This window comes from Gavia stellata, chromosome 30 (assembly GCF_030936135.1).
Source record: "Gavia stellata isolate bGavSte3 chromosome 30, bGavSte3.hap2, whole genome shotgun sequence".
NCBI lineage: Eukaryota > Metazoa > Chordata > Aves > Gaviiformes > Gaviidae > Gavia > Gavia stellata.
The window spans coordinates 2950931-2974745 of NC_082623.1; the positions used below are offsets into that span (position 1 = coordinate 2950931).

At 55.4% G+C, this 23815-nt stretch overlaps 1 protein-coding gene across 1 annotated transcript in view; it reads right to left on the reverse strand.

Annotated features, from left to right (window-relative positions):
* Nucleotides 1-11647, reverse strand: part of SCUBE3 (signal peptide, CUB domain and EGF like domain containing 3) — a 35908-nt gene extending 24261 nt beyond the window's left edge. Inside the window, exons 1-3 of the mRNA XM_059831176.1 lie at nt 11563-11647; nt 2365-2487; nt 1223-1348 (exon numbers count right to left, since the gene is read on the reverse strand). Coding sequence (XP_059687159.1) covers nt 1223-1348; nt 2365-2487; nt 11563-11647 — 334 coding nt within the window. The remainder of the gene's footprint in view (nt 1-1222; nt 1349-2364; nt 2488-11562) is intronic.
* Nucleotides 11648-23815: the final 12168 nt, after the last annotated feature.

A 23815-nucleotide genomic window follows, 5' to 3' on the forward strand; every position in this document is an offset into this window, starting at 1 on the left:
AAACCTGCACCATCCCTATGGCAAAGCAACGCAGCCAAGATGCTGGGATGAGCCAAGGAAGAGCTCAAGGGGGGAGCCAGGGCTGCCCCCCCAGGTGCCCCCTCGCCCGGCTGCTCCCCAGCCACCTCCGTCCCCTCCCACCCAACTCCATAAACACATGACGTCTGCGGCTCGCCGAGGCCGGCTTTCCTTTCTTCTCCTCGGGCTCATCCTCCCCCGGGAGAGGAAGGCAGAGCCGCCCGCCCGCGCCTCCTCCCAGCTGTGTAAATCTCCCCCCTCCCTGAGGAGGCTGCAAAGATCCTGGTGATGGTGGTTAATGCAAAGCGTATGTGTCCATAATCCCTTCCCCCTCCTCCTCCTTCCAGTGATGAGCTCATTAATGACCCCGCTGCAGACACTAATTAGAAAATAGCATGAGCTCCAGGCAGAGGGAAGGCGGGCGGCCCCGTGCCCCGGCGATCCCACCCGTGGGTGCCGCGGGAGGAAGCGGGTGCCGGGGCGCGGGCAGCACGGCCGGCCCCAGGGCTCTGCCGGGAGCTTTGGCTTCGCCGTGGCCGGATGGAGTTTGGGGTGGTGGGAAGCGGTGGGGAGGATGCACGGCCACTCCGTAGGCAGATGCCGGGTTTGTCTTGGCCCGGGGATTATTTACCCAGTCCCTTCGCTGGTTCCCATCCCCACCGTATTTGCTATTAACTCATCTATTTTGGCAGGTGCAGGGCTGACCTCAAGCACGCGCGGAGCGAGCGGCAGGGCCCGGGTGAGACCCGCTGGCTGGTCCTGCCTTCGGCAGTGGAGCAGAGCCGCCGGCCCGGCCGCTCACCGCAGCAGGATGCGGCTACGGGGAGGCTGCGACTCACGTCCAGCATCCCCAAACCCAACCCTCCCAGTCTAGCCGTACACCAGCGTCCCTCAGTCTATGGATGGACCCATGGAGCAGGTTTTCCTTCCAGCACAGGGCATCTTGCCCCGGCATCAGCCTCGTGCAATGGGGAGCAATCCTGTCCCCGGCGAGCCATCGCAGCACGGGACATGTCTGCAGCCGGCTTGCTGCCCTGGGAGTGCCATCATGGTCCCCCAAGCTCTGCAACAGGTCTGGGGGGTCAGAGTGCTGGAGGTGCCCAGCAAAGAAAGCCAGCGGGCTGGTCCCAAGGTGCCAGAGCTTTTGAGCGGCTGCGACACGCCGGTATCCCACCCCGATGCGTGCCGGGGGCCCATCCCTCACCTAAGCAGTTGTGGCCGTCGTGCGCCAAGCGGAAGCCGTCGTAGCAGGTACAGCGGTAGTTGCCGGGGATGTTGACGCACTCATGGACGCAGCCTGCGTTGTCTTCCCGCTCGCACTCGTCGACGTCTGTGGAGAGAGGAGGGCAGGAGAGCTGCGGGGCTGCCCCGGTTGAGGACAGCCAACTCGCTGCACGGGTGCAGCTCCCCATCTACAGCATGTTTGCGACTTGGCTGATATTGTGCCCTGGAGTCTCTGCTGTCTCTGCTTATTCCAGCAGCTGCGTTATCACCTGCAGCATCCCTCCACACCCTGCAAAAACATCCCCCGTCCTCCCCAGTCTAGACCCTGGACTTCCAGCTAACCCGCCGTCTTAAAGCCTCGGCACAGTGCAGTGTGTTGGGAATCACACGGGATTTCCCAGCGGTGGTGGGCAGAGCTGCCCGTCTCCATGGCGAAGCCTTGCTGTGCCTGGAGCGCGCTTTAATCCTTTTGCTATTTGTACTCAGCCCATCCCAACCCTGGACCCACTCCGAGCAGAGCCGGGAAATTTTCCCCTGCCCCGCTCCTGCTTTCCTGGTGCCGCTCCTCCAAGAAGCCCATTTTCTTTCCATGCCCCACTCAGCTGCATATTATCTATATCTACATCTATATCTGTCTATGTCTACATCTACATCTATATCTACATCTACGTCTATATCTATATCACCTATATCTATATCTCTATATCTTATTTTTAAACTTCTCATGTTTTATCTGCTAACCCAGTTTTGCAGCCTTTGGGTTGGAAATCCTGCAGTTAAAAAAAGCCCAGCTTTGTTTAAAACAAGCCCCAGGTGACCCTCCTGGGCTTGGGCAGCCCCAGCCTTGCAAACGCGGCTCTTTGCAGAGCAGGGGAGGGAGCACGACGGCTGCCACCGCCGCCGGGAGGGACAGTCACACTCCTCTCCGTCCCCATGCATCGCAGTGTCCACAGGCCAGCAGTTTGGGGCAGAAAAATGGAATAAAAGGTTTCTGGTGGGCTGGGGTAAACAAGCAGCCTTTTTGCCAGGGCAGGGGACATTGCTGACGAGCCACCGCCTGCCTCCGACCTGCCGGGGCTGTCACTCGTCGGACAGGCTCCGGCTCCGGTGGCATGTCCCTACCTTTGCAGTGCTTCCCGTCGCCGGTGTAGCCGGACTTGCAGATGCACTTGTAGGACTTGGGGGTGTTCTGGCAGATGGCGTCGATATGGCAGTTGTCGGTGCCCTCCACGCACTCGTCGACATCTGCAAGGGGAGAGGTGGGGTGAGCGATGGGGAGAGCCGGGGGGACCTCGGTCCGTCCCTGGGAGCCATCGCCCAAGGCGATGAAACCAAGCAGCCCTCCGGCTTTTCAACCCTCATGTGAACCAGAGTGGCTCCAGGGAGCAACGCTGCTTTGCTCCGTGGTGGCTTCACCGCACCCAGCCCTGACGCAACTGGTGATGGGCTCAGGATGGGCCGCTGGAAAGGCAAACACTCCCGAACAGCACTGCCCGTGTCCCCGCTCTCGTACAAGCCGCCCTGAGACTCCCCGACCTCTTTGCGTCTCTGATGGTAGAAAACACCGCTCCGGCGCCCGTAGTCCAGGCTGGAGCCAGCCCAGGCAGAGGTGAAAGTCTCTGTCTCCAATTAGCCATTTCCTGAGCCGACCAGTCACCCAAATAATCGTCATCGCTTTCTATTCTTAGGCGTGGAGGAATGTGCACGAATTAGCAGGGACCGCATTAAATAAACCTGGGAGCTGGGAGTGGGAAGCAGGAGGGAGAACTGGGAAAAACATCAAGGCTTCCTCGGGGGCATAGCCAAAATCCGTGTCCCTCTCATCCCCCTTTGCCCGTCAACCCACTTATCCGGGATGCAGCACTGTGCTACCCGGGACATCACGTCCAGAGCATCATGTACCAGTGATGGCCTCAAGTGGCGATGCCCAAGGGTTTGCCATGGCAGAAAGCCACGGGAGCGGAGGTTTTAATGGTATTTGGGGAACAGAGGAGCCTCGAGCGCGTGGGACGGAGGTTTATGAGCAAGAGGCTGCTCACCCGGCTGCTCTCTGCCTTCCCTGCGCAGGCAGTATGGGAGATGTGACGCCCGGAGCGGGCACGTCCTCCTCGCTGGCTGTCAACGCCTGGCAGTGGTGTAAGGCAGCTGGGTGCCCCCGGGGGGGAGGCGGGGGCTGAGCATCGCCCGCGGCCCCTCGGGTACGGGCAGGGCTCCCAGAGCACCCCGGGCTCCCGGCTCCAACTCCACCGGCACGTGGGGAGCGTCAGCGCTGCTCCCGGGGGGGTTCACCTCCACCACCTCCCATGGGGATGGGAAAGGTCCCACCAGGGAAGGAGAATCTGAGGGTCCCTTCAGTACCCCATAAAGAGGAGCCTGAGGCTGCCAAGCTCTCAGCTGCCTTTAAAAAGCTGCTTCGCAGCAACCCCAAGAACAGAAGGGCTCCGGGACGTCCCCAAAGACATGAAACATCCCTGCAAGCCGCGGGTGGGCAGGCAGCCCCGCCAGCCCCACCGGGACGGGGGCCACGGCCATGGGAGCACTGGCCCGAGCCCTCTCCCGGCCACCCCGGTGGTTTTTTGCCGGGAGATGTGAGTCACCCGGCCGGGGGGAGGAGAGCTTTGCCTTTGCACCAGGGAGGCGGCACGTGCCTGCGCATTGTATAAATATTTACAGCCCGCATTCATATTTGTTATTTGACATTAGCCATGGCCCGCGGCCACCACGGCCTCCCTTGGGCCATTAATCACCGGCTGGAGGCTGACCCACCGCGGCGGAGACGACGGAGGGATTGCACGGGGACCGGCACCCTGCTCCCAGCTGGCACCGTCGTCTCCAGCACCCATGGCACCGGCCACGGTGTCGCTGCACTGTGACCACCCCAGCACCCGACGGCATCCCTGGGGAGAAGCTCGCAGCCCGCCCTGCGCCGGGGGTCCCGGCGGGGCTTGGAGGGGGGTGCTGTCCCTTCGGGGAGTCGAGCGTGGCTCAGGTTTGGTTCCTCCCCAGCCAAACTACACATTTGGCTGCAAACCCCATCCCCGCCCCAGGGCACGGCCACCCCACCGAACCCCTGACCCACCCGCAAAGGCCCCATCCTGCAAACCGAAAAGCGTGTGCAAATAATACCGGCGGAAAAAAACCTGGAAAAGCCGCAGGAGTGCAGAGCTCACTCCTTCCCAACCACGGTTTCAGCCTTAAAGAGCCTTTCGGCACAGGAGGAAGCGCCTCCGTTGCTGGCGAGCGCCGTTCGGCATCGCAGCCTGCAGCGACTTTGCCTCCGGCTCCAGCATCCCTCACCGGGGCTCTCGGGTGGGTGGTGGGAGGGATGCGGCACCGGAGCTGGGGGGACGTGCGGGGGACGTCGAGCGCTTGCCGCTTCACGGGCAGCGATGGGTGCGGGGACTCGACAGCAACGCCACCGACGCTGAACCAAAGATGTAGTGAATTTGCAGATCCTCATCCTGACCCTGCGTGGTTGGGAGCCCTCCCTCGGGTCTTCCCCCCCCATGTTATAAATCACATCTCGATGCTTCGAGTCGACAGTCCCACGGTGGGAGTTGCCGGGTCCCAGCACCCCGGGCACCCACCCTGACGTACAGGTGGGAACCAGCACCCAAACAGTACAGACCATCCATCAACCTCCATCTCCTTCCCCTAAAACCACCCAAAACGTGAAGCATCCATCAGACATCACATCATTGAAATTTTCCCAACCTTTTGCCAGAAATCTCACTTTTTTGCGGATTTTATTTTCTATTCCTTTTTCCTCCTGCGCCCTCAAACTCAAGACAATGAACAACGTCTGCGCGGCGCTGAACACAATGCCGTGCCTTTCCCACTCGCACATGTATATTATTTTTTCTTTCTATCCTTTTTTTTTTCCATTCTGTAACTTCAAAACTTCTCTAACTTTGGAAAGATTACACAGCAGCAAAAGTACAAAAGAAAACATTATAAATTTGCCACTCTGTAATTTTTCCAAAGCTGGAGACATTCTGAAAGGTTACAAGATTAGAAAAAAAAAGGGAAAAAAAAGGGGAAAAAAAGCGTGTGTGTGTGTGGGAAGAGTGAATAAATACCCTCCTCGGAACCCCAGGAGCCATCCCGAGATTGGCAAAGATCCTAATTTCAGAATGCTGAAATTTTGGCTCCTAAGAAGTATCCTTCAGAAATGATGTAGTGAATCAAAAAAAAAAAAGCCCTCCGAAAAACTAAATTTTTGCATTTTTGTCAACGCAAGCGGCGTTTTCCCACGAAAGGGAAGGTTTGCCGTCGGGACAGCCCGCTTTTCCCGCAGGAGAATTTTCTCCATCCAAAAAAAAAAGCCCACGGCCGTGCTGCAGGTGCTCCCAGCCGCCGCCAAGGCGCGAGGGATTTCAGTTTCAAGCCAAGCAAAGAGAAGATTTTTTTTTTAAAAAAAACCCTTATTGATGTTCCCGTCCCTATTTACTCGTGAAAACTCCTCGCTGGGGTGCGCCCTGCTCGTCCCCCTGCTCAGGGGGGACCTTTTGAAGTGCAGATCCCAAATCGAGGTGGGGTTTTTTGGGGGGTTTGCCAGTCAGGACCCCCTGCAGACCTGCAGCCCTACAGCCCCTCGCTCCCCTTCTTGCACAAATAATCAAAGATGCCCTTTTTCACCCAAAGTTGCCTGAAATGAGCCCAAACCAGACGGCGCAGATGGGTGCGTCGTGCCCCAAATCCCCAGAACCGGGGGATTTCGCACCAGGAGAGGGATTTAATTTTGATGAAGAGGCCAAGTCCTGCGGGGGACCCCAGGGCTCCCCCACGTCCGGCGGCCCCCGCTCCCTGCCCAGCCCCACCTCCCCATCCCACCACGCTCTGGGGCTAATTAGGGCTCCTCAGAGGACAAGAGCATCCTCGGCATCGCCGCCACGCCGTACCGGGGGGTTTGTGGCGAAGGGCAGGAGGCTGCGGCGCTCGCCCCGCGCCTCGGGCGATGTTTTTTATTCCGTTGTGGGTGGGATTTTCCAGCGCTGGCTGTTGGGCCCCGTTCCGCTCCAGCTGCAGCTTTATTCTCCATTTCAAAGGCAGCGGAGGCAGACGGTTTCAACGCCACTGCCATTTCGAGCGTGCCAAAAGCGGGGGGACCGCCAACCCCTCCAGGACCAGTGCGCACCCACTGGGGAGGCGAAGGGCTTTGACCGAGGCCGGCGGGGAAGGCGGTGGCGGAGCCCAGGGGCACCTGGGTCCCACGCTTGCGCCCTGCCCTGCGGCGTCACGCTGCCCGCGATACATGACGGCGAGGGGAGATAAAGCAACAGCTCGTTTATTTTTAAAGCCTGGATTGAGGCTCTTTCCTCACCTCCTTATTTTGTTTTTTAAAAAAATAATAAATAATAGAAGACAGTTTTATCCATAGGCTGAAAGTCCCAATAAATTTGAGGAGGGGGCCCAGATAGGGCAGCAAAAACCCACCAGAAAACCTCTAAACAAACAAAACCACTGTCCTTTTCCTCTCTTCTGCAAGCGCTTCAGCTTTTTCTTTCAAATTAATTTTATTCTTTATTTTTATATAGGCATATATATTAACAGCCTGTCTGTATAGGGATGTGTGTGTAGCCGTTGGCAGACACGCAGAGTTTCCACTCGGCCTTAATGCCAAATTAAAGCTTTATAACTTCAGTAGCTCTTTTTACCAGGGTATTAATAACCACCTCAGACACTGTGGTGCAGTTTATTAATCATTTGTTCGCCCGCGGAGCTCGCGAGGGCGACTCGTGCTGCACGGCGGCGGCACGGCCATGGGCGGCTCCGGTGCAGCCGATGGCGTCCCGCCGGGAGGGGATGGGGGCCGGGGGCTGGCAAGAGGGGAGGAGGATGTTCTGTGGGGCAGCTTTTTGCAAATTGGCCAAAATGCGTCGTCTGAACTCGAAATCCTAACTCAGGTGCTTGGTGACGGCTTGTTGCCGGGATGGGGATGCTGTGCCGGGGATGCCGTGCCAGCAGTCCCTGGGCAGGTACCCGCTCTTGGTTTGGGTCAGAGGGGATGTCTGCATCCCACGGCACGATGCAGACCCCTGCGCCAGCCCCACTGCAGGAGCCCAACGCCCCATACATCCACACAGCTCTCCCAAAAGCAGGCGGGACCCGGTAGATGCAGCCACAGTGCTTAGCCCTGCGGAATGATGGAGCACGGATGAAGGACGAGGAACCACAAGTCGCAACGAGGACCTGGGGGGATTCCCAGCCTGGTGACGCCGTCGCCCCACGCCCAGACCCCGCTCTGCACCCCTCGCTCTGGGTTTTGCTTCCCCAAAGCTGGCAACACCCTAAAAGGGGCTTTTTTCCCCTCCTCGACGCTTCCCACTCCCACAAGGGCAGAGCCGTGCTGAGCTCCCCATCCCCTGCACCAGCCTGGGTCATCCCAACGGATCCCAGATCCACCAGCAGATCCGGCATCCCCTGGGTTGGAAACACTCCCTCCGTCCCCATCCCACCTCCTCGTGCCAACCCCGGTCGCTTCGGCTCGATTCAGCCGCGATTTCTCCAAGGAGGGTTTGATGCTCCGCACTAACAGCGTGTTCATCTCCCCGGGGAACTGTTGTTGCTCTTGTTGTTCCTTCGGCTTATCAGGCTGACCAAGCCTTGCCTTAAAAAAACGCGAGTGTTTGTTTTCGGCTTCGGGAGCAACAATCGCAAGATCTCCGGTGGGGAAGACGGCCTCGCCGAAACGCGGCCGGCCGGGCTTCCTCCAGCACCGCGAGACAGAGCAAACTTTATTTGCCATCCCAGGCTTCTCCTAAAGCCTCTCGGGGGACTTATAATTTTGAAAGTGAAGGTTAAGGTTATTCATGCATATTTTTTTCCTAAATGGATTACTCCGGTGTGACCGTCTGCAAAGGAAAAATCTATATAAAAATAAAAGAAAAAAAAATAAAAACTCCTGAGCAGTTTGGAGACAGCAATACATCTCCGCACTGGAAGACTCGAGGTGTCTGAATATTTATACTCCTGTTGGCAGTTACAAAAAAACTCTTCTTCCCTCCTTCCTACCCCCCCCTCCCCTTCTTAATCTCGGTACAGGCATGTTAGACGCCCTCAGTCAAAGATCTCCTTTGAACTGCTGTATGTTGAAATGTTTACAGTTTTACATTTCATATTTCAGAGGGGTGGAGGGGACAGGCACAACAGTCGCACACTGTGAATGCATGAGAGGGAGGAAAGCGGAGGCCAAGGGGGAGGAGGTTCGGCGGAGATGGGAGGGGAATCGAACAGCATCTCCACGCTGCAATTGGAAAATTTTAGACACCTAAAAAAAATATATAAAAAAATAAAAAAATAATCCCTGGCGGCGTAGGCTCTGCAGGTGCATCCCCGCCGAACCAGCCCCTCGCGCGGGATGGCAGCTCCGTCCCCGGGCGGCACCGGCCAAAAGGGCTGGTTTTACCCACGGGTGACCATCGAGCTGGGCTGGGGCCGCCGTCCCACTCAGACCCCTGCCCTGGGTGGGTGGCCGGGGCTGCGGGACTGCCAGGGGCTGCAAACTGGGGTGCTGGGGTCCCCCAGGGAGATGCCGCATCTCCCTCCCAGCCCCGTTCCCCGGGCACCATCCGAGGGGACGTGCAATTTGGTTGCAGAAGAAGGTGGTGAATCCTGCGACGTGTCTCCAGGTACGGGGGTGCTGCCAGAGGACGGCGGCAAGGCCAGATCCGGGCGCTGCCTGGTACAAGAGGAGGGTGCAAATCTGCCAGTCCTTGGGCTCCAACCTCCCCAGGGCACGGGGGGGGACACCGATGCTGGCAGACAATGGGCACGGGCACTGCTCCACCGAGAGTGGGAGCTCAGGACAGGCTCTTCTGCCTGGCAGGCTATGAGACGGACTGACGGATGACGGGATGGGATGGGGGGTGGCATCTTCTGTCCAAAAAACAGGGGAGCTGTGGGTACGGCAGCAGCTTGGGGCCGTTTGGGCAGCTTGGCATGGGGACTGCAGGGAGTCTTCATCCCAGCTGAGCGCATGTCGGGAGCCTCCACAGGGTTATTTGGATTTATATTGTCAGTTATCCTCTTGAAAGCTTTGCTAGCCCTAAACTGACCCTATAAAGCCTGCAGACAGCCAGGTCCTCTGGCAGACACCCTCCAGGCCCGGTGACGGCTCTGCTAAATCCTTCTTTCCCTACAGACTAAACTTTCCGGGATAATTCAGCGCAAGAAATGAGCCAGCAAGCCCTACCCACAGTGTGATGTTATCACAGCAAAACAAGCCCATCCGAGGGGAGAGGAGCCGTCCCCAGCCCGTGACAGTCACCTGGCGAGGGTGGCTGTCCCCTGAAAGGGCAAAGGGTGAGGGCGGAGGGGTGATGTGTACCCCATCCTCGGGGCATCACCCCGCAGATGCAGGGGGGATGCCCGATGCTTTTCAGAAATATCCTACTAAGACATGCCCCAGGCGCACGGGGTGTCTTCGAAGAGCTCAGCGACGCTTGTGCATGCAGAACAACAGGCGATAGTGGGTTCCTAGGAAAAGCACGGGGTTTATCTGCCATCGGTGACGCCGGGTCCGCGAGTTCAGCCTCATCCAAAAAGCACCGGCTCCATCCCTGCCCAGAGCCCTCGCATCCCTGCGGGCACCAACCTTCACCCCTCCACATCCGCCTCCCCCTCACCACCCTGCGGGACACCCCAGCAGCGGCTTTGGGGATTAAGTCTCCATCCCAAACCCACCCTGGCTGCAGAGCGGACGGACCCCCGGGGTCTGCTCAGTGCCTTCGCCGGGGGCCGGGAGGAGCCAGCACCATCCCGGGCGTACGGCGGGCGATTTACCCCGGCGCAGGATTGAGCTCACCTCTCTCCACCCCCACTCCACCCCTCTCCTTCCCCGAAGGGATCTGTCAAGTCTCTGCACGATGGAATTTTACTTTGCTATTTTAATGCAATTCTGGCTCAGGCTTAAATGGAACTGGAAACCAAAAGGCCTTAATAAATAAATATTATGATAAGAAATGAAAGCAATGCATACACTCAAGATAATTTGAGGGGGGATAAAAACCTAAGCATTCCTTTCTAAGCCTAAATCATAAAGCTTTACGTGAAGCTGGACGCCTTCTTACCAAACCTTTGCCCTGGAAAATCTCCCCTGTGCTTGCCCAGACTGCCCTCCCGAAAAGTCGCCTATTGTTTTAAAAACACTTTAAGCCAGATAAGACAATAGCCTTGAAATTCCTTCTAACTTTGTCGGTGACAGGGCGACCATGCGCGTGGCTGAAATACGCCTATTACTAATGCCTATAAGAGATCTTTAATTATATCCTGCGCTCCTATATTTCATTCACACTCTATTTAATCTCGCCGTATGCGTAAACACGCCGCTACTACAATAGCAAGAGCCAAAGCTGGTTTTGATAAATCTTACATACTGTTAAGTGCTATGGAAAAAAAAAAAAGAGAAAAGAAAACCCAACAGATTGTATAGATAGTGGCGAATTAAGGAGAAAAAACCCCTTCGAGACAGCCAACAGGATCATGCACATAGGGCTGTGTGCGTTTGTGTGTGCGCGCGCAGGAGTGCGCGTGTGTATAGAGAAAAATCCGAGCTAAATATAGAGGTGCTATAGAAAACCTAAGGTATAGATAGACCATACATAAAGCTGCATGTGTACGTTTGTGCCGGAGAAACTGTGGCTAAACACGGGAGCGGTGAAACAGAAAAGCCTGAAGTTGATAACGATGGGACATACCTCTCTGTTCTAGAGATAGGGAAAGAGCTCCCGTATTTTTCAGGCTTTGCTGCCTTCAGCTACCCGAAGTTTTCTGCAGCCCACACCCCTATAGCACATAGATTCAACCCGCGCCTATGTAAAAACGCACAAACACGGATGCAACCTCCCAGCATTATAGGGGATCCCTCCAACCCTCCCTTCCCTCCAACCCAGCCCGAAACGAGCCCTCCTCGCCCGCACCGCCGCGGGTGTTATCCCCATCCCACAGACACCGAAACCCAAAAACCAGCAAAGCCCCCCAAACCCCTCCAAACAGCAACACACTCCCTGTGATGGGTGCAGACTTGTTTGCCCCCCCCGATTTTCTGCCTCTGCACGCCCTGCCTTGAGATAAAGAGTCCGACCCCTAAAAAATAAAGTGTAAGAAATGCAACTCATGAAAGAGTTTACAAAAAAACCCCAATCAAAGGCGGCGGGCAAGGATATCTGCAAGCGACACTTAAAATCCCCTCCACTATTTGTTGTTATTGCTGCTAATTTCTCCAGCCTGCATATAAAATCCCAGATCTAAAGAGGAGGTCCGGCTGCCTAATACACACATCAAACAGCAAACCTTCGAGCTGGGAAGATTTTCTCTTACCTTGACTGGCTTTATTTGCCAGCGTGCTTCCAGAGTGGAGGAGAAAGAAAAGGATGGAAAATCCAGCAATCTGCAAGGCTCCCATTGCAATCCCAGTCTGCATGGAGGAGCGGGGGCAAGAAGGGGGGATTTCTGGTGCTTTAAAGGAAACAAGAGGCTGAGCATGCGAAGGGAAATCAAGAGGAGGAAGGGGCTCTCTTCTTGCCGTGTGTGAGACAGAGGGAGGGAAGGGAACCGAAGTGATGGAAAAAGCTGCTCTGGGTTCAGTTTGGGGCTCTTGGTGTTGCTGAAGAGGAGAGAGTGAGGGAAGGAGACCCAGGGCAGTTGGAGGAAAGTGGACTCTATCGCCCTCTCTCTGGCGGCTGCTCTGATCCCTTCTCCTTCTCCTCCTTTTTTTTTTTTTCCTTAAATAATCCCAGCCAATTCCAGTTTTGCAAGGAGCAGCAGCAGGAGCAGCAGCGCTGGAGGGGGGAAGCAGGCGCCTTGCCCTGGTGCTGGGGACCTGGGAAAGGGGAGTGGAAAGGAGAGCCCCATCCAAGCAACGCCCTTTTTCTCCCAGCCTTTCTTTCTTTCTATTTGGCTTTGCTTACTCCTTCCCGGCTCCCCCCCTCGCACCCCCAAGGCTGGGCTTTGCCTGCAGGAATTTACAGTCTGCGCTGGAGGAGAAGGGCCAGTAGCCATGGAGACTGCTTCCCTGGGAGCAGGGAGGTCAGGCGGAGACCATGGGCGATCAATGCATCAATGCAAAGCCCCCCGCAACCCCCAGACCCACCCCGCACCTCGCAGCCCCTCGGCCAGCCGAGGGCTTGGGGTGGTGGCAAGGGGAAGGGGGGGGCTGGGGGAGGCGTATGGCATGGGAAGAGGCAATGGGTGGAAAAGAAAAGGGGAGGAAAAAAAAAAATATATATATATAAAAGAAAAAAGAGTTTGCAGATGGCACGACCTGGCTGGGCTCGGCGCCTGCGGGAGCGTCTCGGGGTGCTGGGCTGGTGGAAAGCGGGACCGGAGAGCAGCTCTGCTGTTTGCAAAGGAGAGGTGGGGAGGGGGGACTGGAAATAAGGGTGGAGGGAGGAAGAAAAAAGACCATTCGGAAATATTCAGGGGGGTTTTGTTTGCTTGCGGGAGCTTCTCACAGCCTGGCTCCCTGCAGCCGGCATCCCAGGGGTGCAGGGGGACCCTCTGTCACACCCCGTGACCAGTCCTGCTCTGGGAGCTGCTGGCACCATCTCTCTTTGGGGGTGTTTCTGCTCCCTGAGTCAGGAGAGGCATCGCCAGCCAGGAAACTGCAGCGGGAGCTAAGGCTGGGAGCCAGGAGCGGGGCCGGGAGGAAGGTGTGCGGAGATTCCACCTGTCCGGGGACATGGGGTCCCACAGCCCCAGCAGTCATCCTGCCCACCGTGCTGCCCCTGCAGCCTCTCGTATCCCCTTTTGTCCTCAAAACCCCTAAAGATACAATAAAGGGGGCTGGAGGCGATGGAAAACATCCAGCTAAGCCAAGGCACCCCCACCATCTCGCTGCGGAGAGGAGGGGAGGGACCGCAGCTGGACAGGAGGATGCTGCAGAGTCCCTGGGTCTAGTTATGCTTTCCCTACAAAAATGCATAACCCTGGGGCTGCCTTCAGGGGACAGGGACATTCCCTGAGGGAGAAGGTTTGCAAGAGCAGGTCTGCTTTAGACAGGACAGATGCAGCGTGACCGGCGCAGGAGAGCAGCACACATGGAAACCGGGAGCTCATCTGCATGCTGGGTCCTTCCAAAGGCAGAGGCCAAGGGCAAGGCTCTCCCTCCCGGCCCCGCAGAGCCGTCCTACACCCACATAGCTCTGCTTGCTGCCAGTGGGTCCCCCACGCAAAGCGTCGGGGTCCTAAACCCATGCGGGAACCGACCCCTTCCAGGGGAGGAGGAGACCAGCATCAGCTGAAGGACAGATGCACAGACATGCCCATTACACCCAACACAAATCTCCAGTGTTGAAATTCATGTTTGCATGGTGGCTGCAGGTGAACCTGGAGCCAGGTGAGCCTGCGTCTGCCTGGCCTGGCAGCGCAGGGCAAGGCAGCTTCCAGCCCATCATAGCTAAAAGGGGTTTCTCAAGAGGGACGACCGGCTCTGCCATAGCCCAGTTGGATGAGAAATCCAGCGGAAGAACACTTGCACTGGCACAACCAGCCCCAAAAACTCACAGCACATCTTGCGCCGCTATATTGAATCAAACCAGTAATGCAAAACCATCCCTGGCACAGCCAGGGTAGCCTGGGAAGGGGCAAAGGTGCAGAAATCATTATTAAAGCTGTAAAAGAATTTTATATGTAAAAATATGAATGCAGAGGTGTCATCGTTAGGATGTATCAGAAGACGACCATGACGCACCAGTGGGAATGTGCTATCCCGCTCGGCACTGCCGCTGGAGGATGCTCCTGGCTCTCCTGCCAGCCCCAGTCTGTGCCAGGAGCTCTTGGGGATGACGGCTGCTCCTCCTCACGTGCGGTGCCGAGCGGGAAGGGGCTCTGGTCCTTGCAGCCCACGTCCTGGCACAAGCCGAGAACATCGCTAGTGGGATGCCACCACCCTCTCACGAGCATCAGCTTGGCAGCCGTGGCACCGCTCTTCTTTCTGGGCTGGGATTTGCCATGTGAACACAAGTCTCTCTTACAGCTGTCTTAAGAGCAGAGTCAAAATGGAAACTCTCCGCTCGCTTACGCCAGCGGATCCCTGTGCCAGGTTGCCGCACCTCAGAGCGGGACACGCTCGCATCCCATCCCGTGATCCTTTATCATCATAACCAGAGGAAAACTAAACAGTCCTCCTTTTTTTTTTTTTTTTTTTTCCCCTCTAACCTGTCTTCTAAATCTGGAGACCAATCTCAAGGCACGAGGGACAAGACCTTCAGCGATGTTGATTTATAACCGAGCTTCTAAATTACAGGTTTACGCATTAGTATAAACACCCATAAACCAGTCTTAAATACACAGTATCGTATGTAATCAAAACGCCAAAACACTGGGCAGCCACATGACGGCACGGGGGGGACGAGCAAACTCCTTGCTCGCGCCCGGACCGCCTCAGCAGGGACGGGTCTCCAGCCAAGTGCTCCCAGTTAAACCAGCGCCTTGCACTGGGGGGTGGATCTTGCCTTTGAAGGCAGGTCCTCGTCCGACAGCAGCATCGCTCATGCCATGGGGAGCGAAGGGGCTGAGCCCCACATCTCGCTCCTCCAACGGGGTTGCAAAGCACCACAGCAAAGCAGCGGGGTTGGCGTGAGCTGCTGACCTTCAGAAACTCCCTAAAAATATATATATATCATCTTCCTTTCTTCCAAAAGCATGCTGCCTGGTTGAGCAGAAGAAGGGGCGACGGAGCTCTCAGGGCTGCGCAGGCCGCGGTGCCCCTCCGAGCGCAGAGCCGTCCCCCTGCCCGGCGCACAGATGGGGAAAGTCAGGCAGATGGAGATTCCCAAGATCGCACAGGGAGTCTGGAGGGAGGGCCATGAATCACACTTAAATCGCCTGCAAGACAGCCCGGCGCTTCGGCACCGATGGCTCCTTACCAGCTCCTGCTGCCGCGGCGCGGGGCTGGCACGGATCCGTCCCCGGGAGCCGTCTCCGGAGCCCTTCAAAGGCATCGGGACAACCCTGCCAGCCCGAGCCGTGTGTGCACACGTGTGTGTGAGTTTCGGGCAGGGAAGGAGGTGGCGGGACTCTCCTCCTCGCTGCCTCCACTCCCCGTCGTGCACTTCTGGGCAAAATCCATTTGCTTTGGCTTCATGTAGGGCCAAAAGATTCGGTCCATTGTGCTGCGGCGCTGAAGAGCCAGCGAGGAATTGTCAACCATGCTGAAACGGTTACATGGGGAGTAATGAAAATTTACTGCACCCTGCTCCGGTCCCTAGCCAAGAAATAAAAGCAAAAGATCACAACAGGCATTTTTTTAATTTGAAGCAAAATTAAAAAAAGAACGGATCCGCACTTAGAAAATAACAACCACATCCACAGATCAAAGCAGCTGTTCTCCTCTCATTCGGGGTTTTAAGAGGTTTCTGCAGCTACAGGGATGTTTACACAGGGAGAGAGATACATACATTGTGCTGTCTTGATGCTGCCTCTCCCCCCTTCATCTGGCAAAACATTCCCTGGGAGGCGATATGAGGTCATTCCTAGACCCTGCGTTGTTTTCCTCAAGCTGCAAGGCTTCGGGGCAAGAGGCAATTCATTTCCCATTAGCACACACACATTCACACTTGGAACCCTCCTATGCACATTTTGCTGGGGGAGCTCGGGACGGATGGGGGACCAGCCCTCGCCAGCTTGTTATTGCGTTCCCAGAGGGACTTCCAGCAGCTCGGGCTGCCGGGAGGGTCAGCAGCTCCGGCAAAGTCACTGGGAAGGGACACGGAGCCAGGAGGCGGGCTGGCATCTTCTGCAGACTAGCCGTAATATTTCTGTGACTTCCACCACTTTTATTACGAGAGGGGCTGAACGGCTCTAGGGAGCACTAATGGGCTGTAAAAAGCTTTTTACCCCCCTCCGCCTCCTTGGCCAGAGCCCAATTCGGAGCGGCGGTGAGCCCCGCTCCGGTGCTCGCGCAGGGATGGAGGTCGCGGGAACGTGCTGGGACAGACTCTCCCTTCACCCCTCAGCATCAGCACGTTGGTCCATCTGCTCCATGGGCTTGGCAAAGTGGACAATTTCTGGCTTGTGAACCACCCTGCACTATCTGTGCAAATGAAAAAAAACTTTGACACTAGACGTCCCCATCGCTAGTATGAATTTAATGCCATATGCTACGAACGAGCTGCATCTTCAGCTCTGACCGTGCATATTTGCGCGATGCTGGAGCCAAAAGGGGTTTCTGAGGCTGTGCAAGAAGCTGCTGCAAAGTAACAAGCAGAAGCAAAACTTAAGGACCTTAAGGGTGACAGAACCGGCTATTGAATCAGGCAGGGATACTGGAGGAAGAAGAGACCACAATACTGCGAATCAGGAGATTTCCCTTCCCCTCCGGTCTGTGAGGACCAAAGGCACAACACCGCCAGTCCAGGGCAGGACCCGATCTCTTCGCTGCATCCAGAGCGCCCGGCAGTTGGGGTGATCGATGCTGGTACCGTACCCTGACGCTGCACGCTGGAAGGAGCTGGCTCGAGAAAACAGCAGCCGAGACGTTTCGATGCCCTAGCGAGGGGTGTGGTCTACAACTTGGAACAGAATAGACTATTTTTAAAATCGGAGAGGAAAACACTGTATTCCCAGTAATACGCCAACGGCCCCAGGCTCCGGCGACTCAGCCAGTCCCCATCGCCAGCTCCCGGCTGCATCCCTCATTTCTCCAACCTACAATTTTATCAAGATGCCTCCAAGGGGGGTAAAAAAGCACCGAGTCCCACTAAATGACTGCCTGTCACCCTGTGACACCTTTTTTCCAGTGTCACAGAGCTTCCCAAAACGCTGCGTGCGGAGAAAGCCCTTGTTTGTAATTCCCGGTTTGCAGCAGGAGAAGGTGACACACGCTGAGGTGAGGTGACTTACCCCGCATCACCGGGAAGGTCGATGGCAGCGCCAGGAATAGCCCCGTTCCCAGCTAACCACTAACCACACTTATCCCAGAATAAGGGTCCCTTTTTCCAGCTGAATTTATAACAGCTTTCCAAGTGACATAAGCTCTTACAGAAATAGGCAGGCTTTTATTCCAGAATAATTACTGGGAAATCGTACTGGAGCGTGTATAATTACACCGGTGTCATTGCTGCTGGTGAATCAGACCCCGTGCCACTGGCAGACTTGCTGCGCGCTCCGTACGGCTTTTATCTCATCCTGCTTTTCCAGGAGCATGTGTACATCAACTGGCAGATTGTCAGGATGCGGGTGGAGAAGGAAGGGGCTTTGGGGAGAAGGGAAAGCGATATATCACTCTTTAAAGCTCTGTTAATCATATTTCCCATAGAAGATACCCCAATAATAGCTTTTACAGCTACTGAAGTCAACAGGAGTCTCTGGGGGTGTACTGGATCACGCCCCAGACGGATTCAGCAACGCTCTGTGCGTCTGCTTCAACCTCATCCCTGGCACAGCTTTGGAGCAGGTGTTCCATTTTAAATGCATTTTATGTCCCACACAGGTAAAATCAAGCTCAGAGTTCAGGTTGAGGCCTGAAACTCATTTCTGACATAAGCTGTTGGAACACACCGTGCTTAATACCCTTCGAAAATAAACTCACAGCATTTATCAGGTGTTGATATGTCTATATATTCGGCGAGAGCGCTATCTGCCAAGAACGGGACTGCCTGCTGTTGATCCTGGGGCCGGCATGCCGCGAGAAGGCAAGGGTTAACTCGGCACCAGTGACACCACTTTAACTCCAGGACCCAGACGCGCGTGTTTAAAAGTAGCACTTCTCTCCTTAAAATAGTTTATGAATCTTACTCGGGGATAAATCCAACACCCCCGAGCAGAAGGAGACCTATTAATTCCTGAGTTTTTTCACGCTGTAGTAAAGCAGCGATTTTATTTGCCCGCCTTGTGTAAGATGTCAGTCATTTTCCCACTTGCATTTCCATCTACAATTTAACAAGGCAGCAGTTTATTTCCAGAAGCCCCAGCCAGACCCCAGCCAACTGCGTCAATATTTTGTTGCTTACACAAATGCCACCGTTAGAGTCAACACCGCGTTTTGGGGGAGGCTTTTTTCTCTTTTTTTTTTTTTTAAAAAGGGTTCCTCCGGGATGATGTATGTATAGCTCTTAAAATACTAAGGGTAATATAAGCCTTTCAGAGCGGCTTACCTGGGTGCAGAGGCATTGCTTTAAAGGATGAAGCACACTACTCGAGGGCAGTGACCTGACCAAAGGCATTTGCTAATTAATTCATTCTTCCAAGAGACTTAACTGCCTCTTGCCTTCGGAAACCAAGGCAAACCCGAGCCAAATCCAAAGCCTGTCGGAAAACATGGAGAGACCCTTACTGACTGCAGAAAACTTCAGAGCCGGGAGCTGGCTCCCGCTCGGCCGGTGCCAGCCGCGAACAGCCGACGTGGGGCAGCCGTCCAATTCAAGCTGGCCGCTTCGCTCTCTCCCACACGGTTCCTCGGTGCCGCTTTCGGGATAGAGGAGGGACGCAGAGCCTGGCCGAGACGGGGGTTTCCCACCTTCCTCAGCCTCCTCCTACAATGCTGTTTTGGGGTGTCTCTCCTACGCTGCAGCAGGGCACAGGCTTACCCCGGCTGTTGGCTTTTGATGGATGCTCCTGCAGTCCGCACCGTCCTGTTGTCTTTGGCACACTCTCCCGAAAACCCTCGGAGGTGTTCAGGTCCAGTGTGAGCTCAGCGTGGCGGGTTCATCCCTCCGCCCCAGCCTCCCAATGGACCCGCTCCTGAGCACGGCTCCCGAGATCCCCCCGAGCGCCTCCCTGCATCCTCGCCCACCGGCACCCCCAAAAGCTGAGTGTTTTAACCCTGCACAAGGCTAAAAGGTCTGACAAAATCCCAAGCCCAGCACAAGCGGGGGGACAAGGGGAACCGAAAGAACAAGGTTCCCCCAGCACCACCAGCTGGGAAAGCCCGGCAGGATCTCCTCCGTGATCCCGCACCAGACCAGTTTCGCAGAAGAACAGAGCGGCCTTAGTGTGTCAACAAGCCCTAAACACCCGAGGGCAGCTGGAAGTGAGATGCCATTATTTTTTTTTTTTTAATTTAAAACGAACTTCTTAACCTACAGGAAAGTAAACGTTCTTCTAGGATGGCCAAGAAAACCACGCTGGGATTTTCCAAATGGGTATGACTGACTGTTTATGAGCAGAGGCTTCCAAACGCAGAAATAAATGGCTCGCTCTCAGCAGGTTTTCCTTTCTATATTTACCCTCACCTGAAATGAACATTATTGCACACTGCAACATTTATTCCCTCTGATCAGGGGAGCGGGAGAAGAAACTAACCAGCCGCAACACGTCAAATAAATTGTTAATCTGCTGTTTGCGTTGGGGCAGGGGGAGGAGGGAGTCCCCTGGTTTTTGGGCAGCGCCCAGATCCCGCTTACAACTTCCATTTCAGCTCGGCAGGAGCGCTTCGCTTCCCTGCTGCCGCTCGTGGCTGCTGAGAGCTGGAGCTGGGTCCTTCGTGGAGCTGATCCGTCGGTCCCCGACGGGTCTCCAACCCCCTCCCTGTGCCACCCGAGCATCCTTGATCACGGGTGGAAAGGGTTGCTCTCCCCATTGCATGGGAAGAACCAAGCTGCAAGGTGCAAGGACCTGCCTGAGGCTGCACAAGAAGCCTTTTGCAGGGCAAGAAAGAGCACCCAGATGCCAGGCAAATGCACAAGCATGAGACAACCTTCTCTGCAGTGCTGGGCTTTGCGATCCTCTTCCGTGAGTCCCAATTTCCACACTGGGTGTTGCTCTGCCTGTTCTCAAGATGGGAAGTCCCTACCGATGCAAAGGGGTGATCCCTCCCAGGGACAGGTTCCCAGCAGGCATGAACTGCCCTGCTGACATGCAAAATGGCCATAAAAGACCTAAAGGGTCCTTCCTGACAAGGGGCCAGGGGGCTGAGCCATTGCAAACCGAATCTTAACATGAGGCCAGCCACTCAGCTGTAAAATCTCTCCTAATCCCAGCCCCAGGGAAAGGAGAGGACGGGGAGATCACCTGCTTCTCCAGGACATCACCCACATCACATGGCTCCCTGAGTCACGCTCGCGCCCACCACCACCTTCAAATCTGGGCTTGACCTCCAATTTACCTTGAAGTTCAATAGCTAATCGTGCCAACCGCTTTGGCACGCCAGCTGAAAAAGGGGTTCGCATCGCCCCGGAGAGAACAGGGGGATTAATCCTCCGCTGGCAGCGGGGAAAGCCGCCCAGTCGTTAGGGTGTGCAAGTGCCAAGGATGACCCTCGAAGGCACCCCATGGATTTGGGCAGCAGGGATGAGAACAGCTTTGCTCTGTTTGCAGGGCTCGCACGTACTCAATGCCACACAGGACCTCGCTTTTTTTTTTTTCCCCAGCTCAAACTTTTCATTTTTGGAAAAGTCTGTCCTCGTCGGAATAGCTGAACAAACCCTTCCCCAGCCAGCTGTTCCAAGAGCATTTGTGTTAATCCAGATTAATGAACATAAAGCAATTTAGATAAACCGCATTAAGCCAAAAACACCTTTGAACTTCTTTTTTTTTTTTTTCTTTTTGGATCAAAATCCCTCCCCAAGCGCTGTGTGTGGTTTGGGCCTCCCCGTACCGCAGCTTCGCCAGAGCTGAGCTCTCCACCGAGTGATAATTAAGTCAAGTCAGCAAATAGGAAGATTACCCAGAGCCAGTGGCACCGGCAGCGAACCGATGCTTTGCACATGGACCCCAAAACTGATTCTGGGTCCGGGGGTGTCTGACAAGGTGAGACAGCATGAGGACCATCTCCCCAGTTCTGTGCACGTCTCCCAGCCACGATGCCTGGGCTCCGGCCAGGCTGCCTACGTGACCACGAGCCAAACCCCTCCAAGCCTCAGTTTACCCAGCACCAACCCATCCCCTAAGTATGCAGATGACGGGATCGGTCTGAAATGCCCCAAGATCAGGCGCTGGCCACAGGAGGCTGGGCAGGACGGGTGATGGTTTGCTCAAAGTGGCCAGTCCCCACGGCTTGGACATGTGTGCCGTGACTGAGGTGGCAACAGCCAGCTCACACGTATGAGATGTCTCACGGAAAAGGACACGCACCAGCTTAGGAAGAGGAAATTAATAGATGCTGTAGCTGTCGGTGAAGCATGTGGTGTGTTACGAGCACGTACACACCTTGCACACCCACACCACAGCCATCACCGCAGCACACACTTGCTTCTGCAAAGGACTCCCAAACCAAACTCAGGGGCTACGGCAGACCCAACACCAAGACATCCTCTCACCTGGACAAGGTGGACAACACTTCATTCACCTGCCGGGAAGCTGTGAGCTCCTCAGGATCCAGCCGCCTGCCCACATATTTGCACCAGCATCCAGCACAGAAACAATCCCAGCCTTGTCTGGTGCCCCAGGAGCTCCTGCAAAAATAGCTTTCCTGGCTGATGGGGCAGAGGAAAACTCCTGGCTGCCCCAGCTCTCCCCTCCACACCCTCCCAAAACACCTGCTAACACTTTCTGCCCTGATTGCCTTCCTCCTAGAAGGAGAATTTCTAACAGAGCCAAAGCTGTAGCTTGTAGGCTCCAAATTCCCTCATTTTTTGGAAGCGGGGGGCTGTAACACCAACTGGGCTTTGCCTCTCCCGTTGGGACAGGGTTTGCTTTTTTGCAAAAAGAGCCTTCCGCGGCTGGGCGGCTGCTCACAGCTCAGCTGCTCACAGCTCGGTGCACTGTGCTCACTAAGCTTTGCTCCCAGGTGATTTGGATCAGGATACACCAGGAAGTTTGCTTTCGGCTGCCTCCGTTGGCGCGTGGGTGTGCAAACAGTGACCAATTTCACTGCCGGTTCGACTCCTTTAAATGGGGACTTTCACATTCGTCAGGCTTGAAAAAACAACGCCATCTTTTAAACAAAAAATCCATTTCCCCTTCCATCGGCTGCGGCCGCCGCTGAAGGTATTTCTGTTTGAACAAGCGGGCCCTTCCCACCCGCCACCGCCTCACTGTGCCCGGCGGGGTCGTGCTGGTGGGTTTGCAAAAGCGCGGCCGTTCCACCAGCGAGGATGCTCCAGCTACGAAGCTCTCTCTGCTCCTGCTGGGAAAATGGGAGCATTTTTGGAAAGCTGAGCCCTCCCCGCCAAGCTGGTTTTGCTTTCTTAGGGGAGTTGCTTGAAACAGGGCAGAGGAGAGACGCATGGGCTCTCCACGGCACATCATTGATGCTGTTGGTGGTGCAGACGGGTTCGCAGCTCGGACAGTCCCTTTCCAATGTGATCATCAGGGTTACAAATTTCTGAGGCGATAAAAGGGCAAATTGGAAATGTCCCTATGGAGTTTGCTGCCTGACACTCAAGCGGTCACCCTGAAAAATTCAAAATCCCGATTTCCTCTGGTGGGATTTCAGCTAGATGGCTTGGCTAAAATAAATGAGATTAATCTAATCAGAGAGATGGATGGAGCTCATTAAAACAGTAGATTAAAAAACCCCACCCTGCCTATTACCAGCGCTCCTGAGGTATTCTGCCTTTGTGGAAAGTTAAAGCCACCCAGGAATTGGATTCCCTTGCAGAAATCTGCAGGAAATGCATTAAAAATACATTGTGCTATTACAATTCTTCATGTCACTAGTCACTTGGGAAAGGAAATGAATGCAGGGCAAATGCATATATATTTAAATACATACAATTGCCTCCTCTGGGATCTGGATTTATAGGCTGGGAGCAGTGGGTCCTGATCTGAAAACAGAGGGAGACGAGCAAATTGAAGTCACCTCAAGAGCTGTGCTGTTTTCTTCTCTATAAATGCTCTTTCCCCACCCTCAGCTTCCTCACACAAAGCCGAGGATCAGAAAGGGGCAGAAGCTGGGTCTGGCATTGCACAAAGCTGAACGGGGAGCACTGGGGGGAATTCCTGCACAGGATTTGGGCCAGACTGGTCCCATGATGAGCTTTACTGGTTTTATTACTCATGACCAGTTGCTTTCCTGCCCACAAGCCCCCTGCCTGCCCCTTCCTGTGGCTTTGAGCAGAGCAGCCACCTCCCAAAGCCTCCTTGTCCCCCTGCTCATGGGTGCAGGAGCTCTTTGGGATGAACCCACCGCGGGGATGCTCCTGCTCGTGCCAACGTGACCTTTGCACCATGTGCACAGGGCCCTGTTGCCTTCGCTCCCCTCGCTTTCTCCTGGTGTTGAGTTTTCCATGCAGGAGCCACTGAGAGCTGCTCAGTTGCCTCTCCGAGGCATCGCACATTGTATTTTTGGAAATTTTTGCAGAATAACTGTTAGCTTGTGCATGGTGAGCAGACAGCCCTGCTTCTGCCCAGGGTCAGCCCGCTGCACCGAGACATGTGTCCTCTCTGGGAAAAACAGCTAAACTACAAAAAAACCCAAACCCAACCAAAAACCGTGTCCACCTGCCTGCAGAGTGCACAGAAATCAGTGCTAAGGCCTGTGCCGCCCGACTGCAGAGCCCTCAGTTCTGGGGGAGGTGAATTCCCCCCAGGGCCGGGTGACCTGGCAAACCCCACACGCCGGACGGGCCCTGGGGTGCTTCGAGTGAGAGGAAAGAGCCCTCTGCGCTTCGGGGCGGCTTGTTTTCCCAGCTCGTTTCTCAGCGGCAGCCATCCCCAAGCCAAGGGCCAGTCGCCGTCCGATGTAGCTGCA